The sequence below is a fragment of the Eptatretus burgeri genome, chromosome 10 (genome assembly GCF_056783735.1).
Source record: "Eptatretus burgeri isolate ZD-2024b chromosome 10, Ebu_testis_v1, whole genome shotgun sequence".
Taxonomy (NCBI): domain Eukaryota; kingdom Metazoa; phylum Chordata; class Myxini; order Myxiniformes; family Myxinidae; genus Eptatretus; species Eptatretus burgeri.
The window spans coordinates 106,499,445-106,516,376 of record NC_140970.1 but is presented as its reverse complement, the minus strand read 5'-3'; the positions used below and the strand labels follow the sequence as shown (position 1 = coordinate 106,516,376).

At 39.2% G+C, this 16,932-nt stretch overlaps 1 protein-coding gene across 3 annotated transcripts in view; it reads left to right on the top strand.

Annotated features, from left to right (window-relative positions):
* Positions 1-11,740: 11,740 nt before the first annotated feature.
* The window catches only part of LOC147019376 (folate receptor alpha-like), a 44,293-nt gene continuing 39,101 nt past the window's right edge, over positions 11,741-16,932 (top strand). The window contains exon 1 of one of the 3 annotated variants that reach the window (XM_085899861.1): positions 11,741-11,973. Coding sequence is in view for 1 of the 3 variants with exons in the window: in XM_085899858.1 (XP_085755984.1) it covers positions 12,097-12,143 (47 nt within the window). In the remaining 2 variants the exon portion in view is untranslated. Of the gene's footprint in view, positions 12,001-12,081; positions 12,144-16,932 lie in introns of those variants that run through there. The other 2 variants (XM_085899860.1, XM_085899858.1) reach the window with 2 other exon arrangements.

The following is a 16,932-nucleotide window of genomic DNA, read 5'->3' as shown; positions in this document are numbered from 1 at the left end:
GTCGCTACCGGACATTGAAATTTCAGAATTTTTAAAAATTCCAATAACCCAAAATAAGAAAAAGAAAATCTACTGAATTCAATAACTTCTGGATAAAAAGTAACACAAGTCATGAATTTACAATCATTTGGCATTTATTTCATCAATTTTCAATTTTCACATCACAGAATACTTACATAATAATGCATTGAACAATTTCACCATTCGTGCAAAAGTTCTTTCTTGCAGGTCAGCATTTTCCTTCTATGCTCTGAAACAACCGGGAGCAAATATTGTTTTTGGTCCTCGTTGGAAGTGAGTATTTCATTGTATTCCGTCATTAAAGCTACCCCACTGGACCCTCATTAGAGGCATAGAGGTACATTAGAGCCTCATCAACGATCTTCTTTTCCCAGCCAAACCTTCTGACAAATCGTATGAAGAGCTTGTCAATCTCGTGAAAAGACATGATCACCCCAAACCGGATAAGATCGTCTCGAGATGTAAATTTTATACCCACCATCGTCAAGATGGTCAGTTAGCATCCGAGTTTGTGGCTGATTTACACCAACTCTCCGGTTCTGGGTTTGGAGCGTCGGCAGGTCTCCTTCAGAGCTCTCTGCTGACGATCAGACAGTTAAGTTTCCAGTCGTTATCTGTCCCGTTTTAAGTGTATATTTTCTCACGTGCATGTTACTGTGTGTTCCTAGTTTAGTTTTGTTTCAAAAATCGTGCTATTTTGTGAGTTTTCGTCGACCTTGTCTTATCGAGTGCTTGAGGCCTACCCATCGCTCCCCTCGGTATACGATCGTCTTTATTTGTATTTTCTCCCCATTACCTTCAATTTCTATCTTCCCAAATTTCCCAACGTCCCCCATCCCTCCCAACTAAACACTATTTCTTGTCTTAAACCCCCCCCCCCCAAAAAAAATACCATTCTCCTTGCACACTCAAGAGTCTCGATGTTTCTTCTTCTTCTTCTTCTTCTTCTTCTTCTTCTTCTTCTTCTTCTTCTTCTTCTTTTTCCTATTCTTCTTCTTCTTCCTCCTGCCAGCACACCATCTTTATTCTGAGCTGACCCTCTCTTGCCATTACCTTCACAATTTCTTCCTACAACCTTCCATACCCAAATCTTACCTGTTCTTCAAAAATACATCAAAAAATAATAATCTTCCTTGTATCCTTTCGATCTCCACACCTCCTCTAACCACGTGTCTCTCCCTTCCTGGTACTTTTCATCGAACCAGCAGCTTCACACTGCGTTTACCGATCCAATTTCACCATTCACCTCACGATTTTTTCTACAATACTTCCATGACCTAATCTGATGAAAACTCTCTCAAACAATAATAATAATAATAATAATAATAATAATAATAATAATAATAATAAAAACGATCTCTTATAATGCTTCATCTTCCTCTTTCACATGTGTGGTTCTCTTTACTGTATCATAATGCACCACTCTTGTACTATTTAAACAGACTGCTCTCAATTCGACCTCAACTTCATACCTTGCCTAAAAATTCCAACTGTTACAGCATTTCTTCTCCCCATTCTCTGAATTCGCCTTTATTGCATCTGTCAAGAAACGTGTTTAATCGCATCTCGAACCTAAAAAAAACAAAAACCCCCAGTTTGCTATGAATGTTCGCTTTCCATCAACCATTCTTTTTTCCAACTTCAGTGCCAACTCAGCCCTCTCACCCCTCACTCTCAAAGCAACCATCACACTCTTCTCCCTCCAAGCCTCCCTCTCACCTCTCTCAAAAACTCCTCCCTCACCTTTCTCCCACCATTCACCCCACCCACTCTTCCTTCTCAAAGTCCCCCCCCCTCTCATGCTCAAAGCTGCCTGCGTCCACTACCTTCTCACCTCCATTTCTTCATTCCACCACCTCAAATCCTCAACTGCCTTCTTCCCCTTCTCTTGTCCCCCTCTCCCCCAGCACCACAGAGCCTTTTCTCCTCCTCATCCAGCCCCTCCCCGAGCTATTCTGCAATCCCATACACTCCTTCAACAACCCTCCTTATCTCCCCGCTCCCCCCATCCCTTGTCCTCCCCTCCCCCTCCCCTCCACCCCCTGCACCCAAAGCCTCCTCCCTTCCCTCTTCATTAGCAGTGTGGACCTCAAATATCCGGGGCTTTCGCTCAAACACTTCAGGTCTTTCCATACAGGTTGCCACTGACAAACCAGACATAATCTGCCTAACAGAAACTTTCCTCCCACAAGACGTGTCTGACTCCCAAGTATCTCTCCCCGGTTACTCCCTCCTCCCGTATGACAGACCTGAGCCTCGTCCTGGTGGAGGAGTTGCTCTCTTCATCAAAGACTCTATTCCTCAGTCTCCATGCACTGCCCTCACTCCACACCCCCAGGAATACCTCTGGCTACGGCTTCCCTCCACTCGCACCTCATGTTTATATGTGTACGGTACCGTCCACCTAACAGTGATGAATCCATCTCCACCTCACTATCCGAAAACATGGACCATCTTCTGGGTATTACCCATCATGATGTTTAATTACCCATCACATGTTTAATTACCCATCATGATGTTTAATTACCCATCACATGTTTAATTCCACATCAGATGTTTAATTACCCATCATGATGTTTAATTACCCATCACATGTTTAATTACCCATCATGATGTTTGATTACCCATCAGATGTTTACTCTCCCATCATGATGTTTAATTACCCATCAGATGTTTAGTTACCCATCATGATGTTTAATTACCCATCACATGTTTAATTAGCCATCATGATGTTTAATTACACATCAGATGTTTAATTACCCATCATGATGTTTAATTACCCATCACATGTTTAATTACCCATCATGATGTTTAATTACCCATCAGTTGTTTAATCTCCCATCATGATGTTTAATTACCCATCATGATGTTTAATTACCGATCACATGTTTAATTACCCATCAGATGCTTAATTACCCATCAGATGCTTAATTACCCATCACATGTTTAATTACCCATCATGATGTTTAATCTCCCATCACATGTTTAATTACCCATCACATGTTTAATTACCCATCACATGTTTAATTACCCATCATGATGTTTAATTACCCATCACATGTTTAATTACCCATCAGATGTTTAATTACCCATCATGATGTTTAATTACCCATCACATGTTTAATTACCCATCATGATGTTTAATTACCCATCATGATGTTTAATCTCCCATCATGATGTTTAATTACCCATCATGATATTTAATTACACATCATGATGTTTAATTACCCATCATGATATTTAATTACCCATCATGATATTTAATTACCCATCATGATGTTTAATTACCCATCATGATATTTAATTACCCATCATGATGTTTAATTACCCATCAGATGTTTAATTACCCATCAGATGTTTAATTGCCCATCATGATGTTTAATCTCCCATCATGATGTTTAATTACCCATCATGATGTTGGATTACCCATCAGATGTTTATTTACCCATCATGATGTTGAATTACCCATCAGATGTTTAATTACTCATCAGATGTTTAATTACCCATCATAATGTTTAAGTACCCATCACATGTTTAATTAGCCATCAGATGTTTAATTACCCATCATGATGTTGAATTTCCCATCAGATGTTTAATTACTCATCAGATGTTTAATTACCCATCATAATGTTTAAGTACCCATCACATGTTTAATTACCCATCATGATGTTCAATTACCCATCAGATGTTTAATTACCATCATGATGTTGAATTACCCATCAGATGTTTAATTACCATCATGATGTTTAATTAACCATCACATGTTTAATTACCCATCAGATCTTTAATTTCCCATCACATGTTTAATTACCAATCATGATGTTTAATTACCCATCACATGTTTAATTACCGGTCAGATGTTTAATTACCCATCACATGTTTAATTACCCATCAGATGTTTAATCTCCCATCATGATGTTTACCCATCATGATGTTTAATTACCCATCGCATGTTTAATTACCCATCATGATGTTTAATCTCCCATCACATGTTTAATTACCCATCACATTTTTAATTACTCATCAGTTGTTTAATTACCCATCATGATGTTTAATTAACCATCACATGTTTAATTCCCCATCATGATGTTTAATTACCCATCACATGTTTAATTATGCATCAGATGTTTAATTACCCATCATGATGTTTACTTAGCCATCACATGTTTAATTACCCATCATGATGTTTAATTACCCATCATGATGTTAAATTACCCATCACATGTTTCATTACCCATCATGGTGTTTAATTACCCATCACATGTTTAATCACCCATCATGATGTTTAATTACCCATCAGATGTTTAATTACCCATCATGATGTTTAATTACCCATCACATGTTTAATTACCCATCATGATGTTTAATTATCCCTCATGATGTTTAATTACCCATCACATGTTTAATTACCGATCATGATGTTGAATTACCCATCATGATGTTTTATCTCCCATCACATGTTTAATTACCCATCATGATGTTTCATTACCCATCAGATGTTTAATTACCCATCACATGTTTAATTACCCATCATGATGTTTAATCTCCCATCATGATGTTTAATTACCCATCATGATGTTTAATTGCCCATCACATGTTTAATTACCCATCAGATGTTTAATTACCCATCATAATGTTTAATTACCCATCACATGTTTAATTACCCATCATGATGTTTAATTACCCATCATGATGTTTAATCTCCCATCATGATGTTTAATTACCCATCATGATGTTTAATTACCCATCACATGTTTAATTACCCATCATGATGTTTAATTACCCATCAGATGTTTACTCTCCCATCATGATTTTTAATTTCCCATCATGATGTTTAATTACCCATCAGAGGTTTAATTACCCATCATGATGTTTAATTTCGCATCAGATGTTTAATTACCCATCATGATGTTTAATTACCCATCAGATGTTTAATTACCCATCATGATGTTTAATCTCTCATCATGGTGTTTAATTACCCATCACATGTTTAATTCCCCATCATGATGTTTAATTACCCATCACATCTTTAATGACCCATCATGATGTTTAATCTCCCATCATGGTGTTTAATTATCCATCATATGTTTAATTACCCATCATGATGTTTAATCTCCCATCATGGTGTTTAATTACCAATCATGATGTTTAATCTCCCATCATGATGTTGAATTACCCATCAGATGTTTAATTACTCATCAGATGTTTCATCTCCCATCAGATGTTTAATTGCCCATCAGATGTTTAATTGCCCATCATGATGTTTAATCTCCCATCATGATGTTTAATTACCCATCATGATGTTGAATTACCCATCAGATGTTTAATTACCCATCACATGTTTAATTACCCATCAGATGTTTAATTGCCCATCAGATGTTTAATTACCCATCAGATGTTTAATTACCCATCATGATGTTTAATTACCCATCAGATGTTTAATTACCCATCATGATGTTTAATTACCCATCACATGTTTAATTACCCATCATGGTGTTTAATTACCCATCACATGTTCAATGACCCATCATGATGTTTAATTACCCATCACATGTTTAATTACCCATCACATGTTCAATGACCCATCATGATGTTTAATTACCCATCACATGTTTAATTACCCATCATGATGTTTAATTACCCATCACATGTTTAATTACCCATCAGATGTTTAATTACCCATCACATGTTTAATTACCCATCAGATGTTTAATGACCCATCACATTTTTAATTACCCATCAGATGTTTAATTACCCATCACATGTTTAATTACCCATCATGATTTTTAATTTCCAATCAGATGTTTAATCTCCCATCATGATGTTTAATTACCCATCATGATGTTTAATTACCCATCACATGTTCAATTACCCATCACATGTTTAATTACCCATCATGATGTATAATCTCCCATCACATGTTTAATTACCCATCACATGTTTAATTTCCCATCAGATGTTTAATTACCCATCATGTGTTTAATTACCCATCACATGTTTACACATCAGATGTTTAATTACCCATCATGATGTTTAATTACCCATCACATGTTTAATTACCCATCATGATGTTTAATTACCCATCATGATGTTTAATTACCCATCAGATGTTTACTCTCCCATCATGATGTTTAATTACCCATCATAATGTTTAATTACCCATCACATGTTTAATTACCCATCAAATGTTTAGTTACCCATCATGATGTATAATTACCCATCAGATGTTTAATTTGCCATCATGATGTTTAATTACACATCAGATGTTTAATTACCCATCATGATGTTTAATCTCCCATCATGGTGTTTAATTACCCATCACATGTTTAATTACCCATCATGATGTTTAATAACCCATCAGATGTTTACTCTCCCATCATAATGTTTAATTACCCATCATAATGTTTAATTACCCATCACATGTTTAATTACCCATCAAATGTTTAGTTACCCATCATGATGTTTAATTACCCATCAGATGTTTAATTTGCCATCATGATGTTTAATTACACATCAGATGTTTAATTACCCATCATGATGTTTAATCTCCCATCATGGTGTTTAATTACCCATCGCATGTTTAATTAGCCATCATGATGTTTAATAACCCATCAGATGTTTACTCTCCCATCATGATGTTTAATTACGCATCATGATGTTTAATTACCCATCAGATGTTTAATTCCCCATCACATGTTTAATTACCCATCAGATGTTTAATTACCCATCAGATGTTTAATCTCCCATCATGATGTTTAATTACCCATTGTGGGGGAAAAATTTATATAAATGTATTTTAAATTGCAACAAATGGAGTTTCAGAAATGTAACTTTTATGCTGCAAGTTGATTTGGCCTTCATTTCTGGCCAAAAGACTTTTGCCCTAAATGATAAGAAATGTGTTGTTCTGGAGCAGAGTGACCGAGCTGATAAATGAACCTTTGCTGAGAAAATGTACGAAGTGGCTTTTTGTCTAAAGGACACGTCTACAGTCTGGGTGAATATCCCCCAACCTCTCTCGCACGAAAGTATAAAATGCTTTGAAATCTAGAAGTTTGGAGTGCAAGCACGTGAGGAAGTATAGTTTGTCAGTGGTTTGTACTCCTTGGAACTGACCAAGTACCAAGTTAGAATAAAACTCTCTGATGTAATGTAGAAGTGAATTGAATCGGGTTGGTCTAACTGTTTACTAAAGTAAGAATAAATGAAATAGACCCAAATAATATTGCAATCAAATGGGGATTCTTAAGTTCATTGTACAAGGGTGAGAAGTGTATGGTGTATAATTAGGAAATAAATTGTTTCACAAGGAAGGACTTGTGTGGACATCAGTTTTATCAGTGTCTATAGGGTTTTTGTAGGATTATATAATCAAATCGGACAAACGTTAAACTATGTCTGAAGTCAAATAGGTTTCCACAATCGGCCAGTGAGAATCCTTCAGGAGGACAACGATCACAACAGGGTGGGTTTAAAAAAATCCACATCACCATCATGATGTTTAATTACGCATCACATGTTTAATTACCCATCAGATGTTTAATTACCCAACATGATGTTTAATTACCCATCACATGTTTAATTACCCATCAGATGTTTAATTTCCCATCATGATGTTTAATTACCCATCATGATGTTTAACTACCCATCACATGTTTAATTACCCATCAGATGTTAAATTACCCATCACATGTTTAATTACCCATCATGATGTTTAATTACCCATCAGTTGTTTAATCTCCCATCATGATGTTTAATTACCCATCATGATGTTTAATTACCCATCATGATGTTTAATTACCCATCACATGTTTAATTACCCATCAGATGCTTAATTACCCATCAGATGCTTAATTACCCATCACATGTTTAATTACCCATCATGATGTTTAATCTCCCATCACATGTTTAATTACCCATCACATGTTTAATTACCCATCACATGTTTAATTACCTATCATGATGTTTAATTACCCATCACATGTTTAATTACCCATCACATGTTTAATCTCCCATCATGATGTTTAATTACCCATCATGATGTTTAATTACGCATCGCATGTTTAATTACCCATCACATGTTTAATCACCCATCACATGTTTAATCTCCCATCATGATGTTTAATTACCAATCATGATGTTTAATTACCCATCACATGTTTAATTACCCGTCAGATGTTTAATTACCCATCACATGTTTAATTACCCATCAGATGTTTAATCTCCCATCATGATGTTTACCCATCATGATGTTTAATTACCCATCGCATGTTTAATTACCCATCATGATGTTTAATCTCCCATCACATGTTTACTTACCCATCACATTTTTAATTACTCATCAGTTGTTTAATTACCAATCATGATGTTTACTTAGCCATCACATGTTTAATTACCCATCATGATGTTTAATTACCCATCATGATGTTAAATTACCCATCACATGTTTCATTACCCATCATGGTGTTTAATTACCCATCACATGTTTAATTACCCATCATGATGTTTAATTACCCATCAGATGTTTAATTACCCATCATGATGTTTAATTACCCATCACATGTTTAATTACCCATCATGATGTTTAATTACCCCTCATGATGTTTAATTACCCATCACATGTTTAATTACCGATCATGATGTTGAATTACCCATCATGATGTTTAATCTCCCATCATGATGTTTTATCTCCCATCACATGTTTAATTACCCATCATGATGTTTCATTACCCATCAGATGTTTAATTACCCATCACATGTTTAATTACCCATCATGATGTTTAATCTCCCATCATGATGTTTAATTACCCATCATGATGTTTAATTACCATCAGATGTTTAATTTCCCATCAGATGTTCAATTACTCATCATGATATTGAATTACCCATCACATGTTTAATTACCTATCATGATGTTTAATTACCCATCAGATGTTTAATTTCCCATCACATGTTTAATTACCCATCATGATGTTTAATTACCCATCACATGTTTAATTACCCATCAGATGTTTAATTACCCATCACATGTTTAATGACCCATCAGATGTTTAATTACCCATCACATATTTAATTACCCATCATGATGTTTAATTGCCCATCACATGTTTAATTACCCATCAGATGTTTAATTACCCATCATAATGTTTAATTACCCATCACATGTTTAATTACCCATCATGATGTTTGATTACCCATCATGATGTTTAATCTCCCATCATGATGTTTAATTACCCATCATGATGTTTAATTACCCATCAGATGTTTAATTACACATCATGATGTTTAATTACCCATCAGATGTTTAATTATCCATCAGATGTTTAATTACACATCATGATGTTTAATTACCCATCAGATGTTTAATTATCCATCAGATGTTTAATTGCCTATCATGATGTTTAATCTCCCATCATGATGTTTAATCTCCCATCATGATGTTTAATTACCCATCATGATGTTTAATTACCCATCACATGTTTAATCTCCCATCATGATGTTTATTTACCCATCATGATGTTTAATTACCCATCATGATGTTTAATCTCCCATCATGATGTTTAATATCCCATCATGATGTTTAATCTCCCATCATGATGTTTAATTACCCATCAGATGTTTAATTACCCATCACATGTTTAATTACCCATCACATGTTTAATTACCCATCATGATGTTTAATTACCCATCAGATGTTTAATCTCCCATCATGATGTTTAATTACCCATCATGATGTTTAATTACCCATCACATGTTTAATTACCCATCATGGTGTTTAATTACCCATCAAATGTTTAATTACCCATCATGATGTTTAATTACCCATCACATGTTTAATTATCCATCACATGTTTAATTGCCCATCATGATGTTTAATCTCCCATCACATGTTTAATTACCCATCATGGTGTTTAATTACCCATCAGATGTTTAATCTCCCATCATGATGTTTAATTACCCATCATGATGTTTAATTACCCATCACATGTTTAATTGCCCATCATGATGTTTAATCTCCCATCACATGTTTAATTACCCATCATGATGTTTAATTACCCATCAGATGTTTAATCTCCCATCATGATGTTTAATTACCCATCATGATGTTTAATTACCCATCAAATATTTAATTACCCATCATGATGTTTAATTACCCATCACATGTTTAATTATCCATCACATGTTTAATTGCCCATCATGATGTTTAATCTCCCATCACATGTTTAATTACCCATCATGGTGTTTAATTACCCATCACATGTTTAATTACCCATTATGGTGTTTAATTACCCATCACATGTTTAATGACCCATCATGATGTTTAATTACCCATCACATGTTTAATCTCCCATCATGATGTTTAATTACCCATCATGATGTTTAATCTCCCATCATGATGTTTAATTACCCATCATGATGTTTAATTACCCATCACATGTTTAATTACCCATCATGATGTTTAATTACCCATCATGTGTTTAATTACCCATCATGGTGTTTAATTACCCATCACATGTTTAATTACCCACCATGATGTTTAATTACCCATCATGATGTTTAATTACCCATCACGTGTTTAATTACCCATCATGGTGTTTAATCTCCCATCTTGATGTTTAATTACCCATCATGATGTTTAATTACCCATCATGATGTTTAATCTCCCATCATGATGTTTAATCTCCCATCATGATGTTTAATTACCCATCATGATGTTTAATTACCCATCATGATGTTTAATATCCCATCATGATGTTTAATATCCCATCATGATGTTTTATCTCCCATCATGATGTTTAATTACCCATCAGATGTTTAATTACCCATCACATGTTTAATTACCCATCAGATGTTTAATCTCCCATCATGATGTTTAATTACCCATCATGATGTTTAATTACCCATCACATGTTTAGTTACCCATCATGATGTTTAATTACCCATCACATGTTTAATTACCCATCATGATGTTTAATTACCCATCACATGTTTAATTACCCATCACGTGTTTAATTACCCATCATGGTGTTTAATTACCCATCATGATGTTTAATTACCCATCATGGTGTTTAATTACCCATCATGATGTTTAATTACCCATCACGTGTTTAATTACCCATCATGGTGTTTAATTACCTATCACATGTTTAATTACCCATCATGGTGTTTAATTACCCATCATGATGTTTAATTACCCATCACATGTTTAATTACCCATCATGATGTTTAATTACCCATCATGGTGTTTAATTACCCATCATGGTGTTTAATTACCCATCATGATGTTTAATTACCCATCAGATGTTTAATTACCCATCATGATGTTTAATTACCCATCATGATGTTTAATTACCCATCACATGTTTAGTTACCCATCATGATGTTTAATTACCCATCAGATGTTTAATTACCCATCATGATGTTTAATTACCCATCACGTGTTTAATTACCCATCATGGTGTTTAATTACCCATCACATGTTTAATTACCCATCATGGTGTTTACCCATCAGATGTTTAATTACCCATCATGATGTTTAATTACCCATCATGATGACCTGTGACCTGAGTGATCCATTCATTTTCACGATTGAAATGCGTTTCCCATTTGTGGGAGGAGCCGAGCAGACTTATCGCCACGCCCCCCCCTCCCCGGATTTTCTCGCCTCACAATTGGTTGTTATCTCCCTTACGTCACCACGTCAATCCCGTTGATGGAATTCCAGCACGACGTTGTTTAAATCATTATTGATTTTTGTTTCACTCAACGTACAAAAAGCATATTTTCATCTTTCTCCGTTACCAATTAAAGTGTGGTGGTGTCGTCGATGTATTACGTCACTGTTGCTTTGTATATATCAAGCAAGTGGCTGAAAGAGAATTGTGGTGACTTGTGGTGAACTGTTCTGAAGAGAAGTTGGCGCGCGCACTCGTGGGGACCGAGGACAGTCAGGTGCGGAATATCAGGTCATTCCCTCAGGTAGGCTTCGCTGCAAAACGCTACTGTGTGTGGTGTGTGGTGCGACACCACGTGGGTGCGATACGGTTCATCAACATGCGCTGCACGTGGTTTTACATGTTCGGCTTACACGTACAGTGCGTGGTGAGACACCACGTGTGCCGGTAAGCGTGTACAGTGCGTGGTGAGACACCACGTGCGCCGGTAAGCGTGTACAGTGCGTGGTGAGACACCACGTGCGCCGGTAAGCGTGTACAGTGCGTGGTGAGACACCACGTGCGCAGGTAAGCGTGTACAGTGCGTGGTGAGACACCACGTGCGCCGGTAAGCGTGTACAGTGCGTGGTGAGACACCACTTGTGCGCAGGTAAGCGTGTACAGTGCGTGGTGAGACACCACTTGTGCGCAGGTAAGCGTGTACAGTGCGTGGTGAGACACCACGTGCGCAGGTAAGCGTGTACAGTGCGTGGTGAGACACCACGTGCGCCGGTAAGCGTGTACAGTGCGTGGTGAGACACCACGTGCGCCGGTAAGCGTGTACAGTGCGTGGTGAGACACCACGTGCGCCGGTAAGCGTGTACAGTGCGTGGTGAGACACCACGTGCGCCGGTAAGCGTGTACAGTGCGTGGTGAGACACCACGTGCGCCGGTAAGCGTGTACAGTGCGTGGTGAGACACCTCGTGCGCCGGTAAGCGTGTACAGTGCGTGGTGAGACACCACGTGCGCCGGTAAGCGTGTACAGTGCGTGGTGAGACACCACGTGCGCCGGTAAGCGTGTACAGTGCGTGGTGAGACACCACGTGCGCAGGTAAGCGTGTACAGTGCGTGGTGAGACACCACGTGGGCGCGATACGGTTCATCCACGTGTGCCACGTGCGCCGGTAACCGGTGTGTGTGTTTACATGTATCGCTGGATGTAGTTTGTTTATTTATATATCAATGTATATATAGTTCGCCATGCTGAGCACGTGCTGGATGACAGGACCCAGCTGTCGTGTTTGGTGCTTCTTTGTCCCCATCGTTGTGCTCCTGTGCTGTTTGTTTTGATTGTGGCGACGTACGCTTTCACCTGTAAACACTTTCCACCAGGTACCATAGAGGGCTAGTGCCAGATTTTAAGATATCTACCGTGACGTCCTCGCCAGGACGTCCTGTCACACCAAGTTCAACATGACACGAACCATGTGAGTCTCCCCAAAATGAGTAATAAATGAAGTACAGGTACACACCTTTTACCAGGTAAACGAAAGCTTAACACTCGCACCCACCACTAACCTCTTCAAACAAAACAAGAATCCCTCATTAGTCACGAAAATATTTTATTATTTAGTGCCATGTGGTTGGGATTGACAGGATAACCTCGAGGTACGTGCACTCTAGCCTGGGTTCGAATCCCGACCAAGCTATAAACTTGTGCGTGTGCATGCGATCCCTCGGCTGCATGTTAAGCCGGTCGTCCTGTCTGCTGGTACGAGTTATTTAGTGGTTGCTCCATATTGGTTGGTGTCGTTCTTGGAGTTCACGAAACGATATAAATCTTTAGGACCGGATAAACATCCATGGGTGATCAAGATCACAGAGCATGTGGCCATGATTATATATATATATATATATATATATATATATATATATATATATATATATATATAATATATACACATTAGTCATGCTTGTCTGCTCTGCTGACATGCGTCCTTGTCATTGTGTTATAGGCCTACCCTTGCTCGTACATCACATCACTGATCCACCGAGACGTCTTCACGAAGTACACTAACTCGATCTATCATGACCGTGGGGTTTATTTATATTTGAGTCCCGCGGACTCTGTATAGAATTAATTGATGAATTTTGTGTGGACAGTGGCGTGAAAACGGGAAAGCAGGGGGGGGGGGCGAAAAACACCTCAATTGATAGGTCGTGAGCTGTAGTTGTGGACCTTGGCACTGGTTTTTTGACGAACATGAAGATGCGAGGAAAAAACGGTATTTTTAATTCCGCTAATATATTATATTGCGAGACGCCGACCATGATGATGCTGCTAAACATACCCTTGTTTCTGTGTTCCCAGAACGGCCTTTAACAGCAAGAACGATAGCTTCATGGTCCGAGGGGTCTCTTATGTTCAAAAGAACATACCCTTGTGTATTTAAAGTTTTATAATTGGTGTAGAGGGAGCTGAGAGCTCTGCCTCGGATGGATTGAGGTGTCTGAGCACCGCTCCAGTGCATTCCGGCAGCACTACAGCCCTGCTTTCCACTAAATTGTGAACCAAGAAGAGAAACTTTTCTGGACAAGATGTTTTTTTTTTTAGCAGGTTGAACACATTTTGCCATAATTTGTAGTTTCGTGGCCAATACACCTGCGGAAACACGCACCAGGTAAGAACATGAGCATTGTGACGTCTTGGTCTTGGTGGATGACGTCAAACATCCTGCACAGTCTTGGTGGATTGAATTCTATAGAACGCTGTGTACGTACTATCCATGAAATGAGGGGAATGGAATGGCTGTAACAGATGTTCAAAATTCAAGTTGTGGATAACATTCCTATTGGCTAATATCTTTACCTGTACAGTATTTAACAGCTTGTTTTTATTCCCTTTGGAGCCGATGAATCGGTGTTAGTCTCGGATGCTGCGGTGGAACTTCCCATCGTTGGCACTTCTTGGAGTTGGCAACTTCTCCTACTTGGCGGGTTTTGGCCGGTCCCGACCGAAGCGAATGCAATTTCTTATTGGCAGAACTTCCTGGACTTGGCACTTCTCATTTCGAGCATTTGGCACCCAAAAGCCGGTCCCAATTAACCAATCAACTTCTCGGACTTGGCAGTGAAGAAAACTTTCACGGTGATAGGCCCAATTAACAATATCGACGTGCTTTAATGACAGTTCGACTCAAGTTTGTTGTTTGGACTCGAACGATATAAAAAAGGTGCGATGGGTTCGACGAACCAGTCAGCTGGCAACATACCTCGCAAAACGGTTCAAGCAAATGACCCTGGCAGAGAAGGTGGAACTAATCAAGGATGCGAGCTTCGAATGTGCCAATCTCGGGACCGATGATCAGGGAGAAAGCACTCGCCGACGCTGAATCGCAAAGGATACACGACTTCAAGGCCTCGACGGGCTGGTTGGACAAGTTTAAAACTTGTGTGTTAATAAATGTACATAAATTGTAGAAATCGCTTCACTGTTCCATTGTTTTTTTTGTTTGCACTCTTTTTTTATTTTTTTATTTTTTATTTTTTTTGTATACCTTGGTCGAGGCTCGTATGAGAGCTAACACACAACTCACAGCAAGGAGGCATGAGACGAGAGGGGCGGGAGTGGAAGGGACAAAACAGTGGGGAACAGACACATTAGGTGAACTGTGGAAGGGAGAGGGATGGGGATGGGACGGGGAACATGGCGAAGAGAAGATGGACGTTTCAGGGACTTTCAGGAAGGAAAGCAGGAGAAATGAAGGAAGTGGGCTTGGGTGGATTATCGGGGGTAGAAAAGATCAAGGATTTGGATGGGGGAAGATAAGAGGTGGTGGTGAACAGCTGTTTTGAAAGCCTGGAGGGAAGAATGGTAAAGAATAGAGTGAGGAAGTTTATTCCAAAGGCGGGAAAAAAGAGGAATGAAAGAGTGAAGATGAGCAGTGATTCGTGATTTTGGTAGTTTTACCAGAAGGGGGTTGTTGGCGGACCTTGAGCGCCCTGTGGAAATGTGGTGGGGACAAATCGCAGAGAGAGCAGGGGGGGCAAGGCTGGAGAGGAGTCTGTAGAAGACAGAAAGACCACCGACCAACCTGTGGTGATTGAGTGAGAGGCCCAAAGACTCAGCTTCATTGCAGGAGATGCCGATGATCTTAAATGCCCTGGTTTCGACAGCGTGAAGTCGAGAAAGGTGGGAGGTAGGAGCACCAGCCCAGAGGGGAGAGCAGTACTCCATCAGGCTACGGACAAAAGCTTTGTAAGTGGTCAGGAGCTCAAGAGGGCCGAGGAAGGACTTAGCACGACGGAGGATTCCCAGTCGGCGACTGGCTTTTGAGGCGAGGTTGGAAATGTGACTTTCCCAGGAAAGGTCATGGCAGATAGTGAGACCTAGAAGCTTGAAAGAAAAGACTTCTTCCAGAGGATTGTTGAGAAAGTGGATGGGGGGGTTTTGTAAACGGTCCTTTCGAAGAGACATAGTGAGAGTGTGAGATTTGTCTGGATTGAAAGACATGTTCCACGTGTTGGACCAGTTTGTGATTTTATCCAGATCTGCAGTGAGCAAAGAAGCTGCTGCTTGCCGGTCTGAGGGATGACAGATGGTGCGGCAGAGGGTGGAGTCATCAGCAAAGAGAAATAGAGGATTTTCCAGAGAGTCCGAGAGATCATTGATGAAAACCAGAAAAAGAACAGGGCCCAGAACGCTACCTTGAGGAACTCCAGCCTGCACAGGAAGAGGGGATGAAAGAACTCCATTTAGGGCCACACGTTGACTGCGACAGGAGAGGAAGTCTGCGAGCCATGAGTGGAGATGGCCTTGAATACCATGGGAAGAGAGTTTGGTGAGTAGGGCAGGGTGCCAGACTGTGTCAAAAGCACGTGATATGTCCAGGGATACGGCTCGGATTTCCTGTCTGGCATTGAGGACCTCCATCCATTGATGTGAGAGCAGAAGCAGCATATCCAGGTAGAGTGACCTGGTCTGAAACCAAATTGATGATTGGAAATCAAGCCATTTGAGAAGAGGAAGGATTTCATGTCTGAAGCTTGAAGACCTTGGTTTTCAGTGTCAAGCTGAGAAACGTGCGAGACAGGGGAGCCAACTCAGAGGGGAGAGCAGTACTCCATAAAGCAGTGGACGAAAGCCTTGTCGGTGGACCCGAGTTCAGGTGTGGACTCTTGTGGGGAACTCCCAACTTCTGGGACTTGGCAACTTCTCAAAGTTGGCACTTTTGAGTCGGTGCCAAGTCTGGGAAG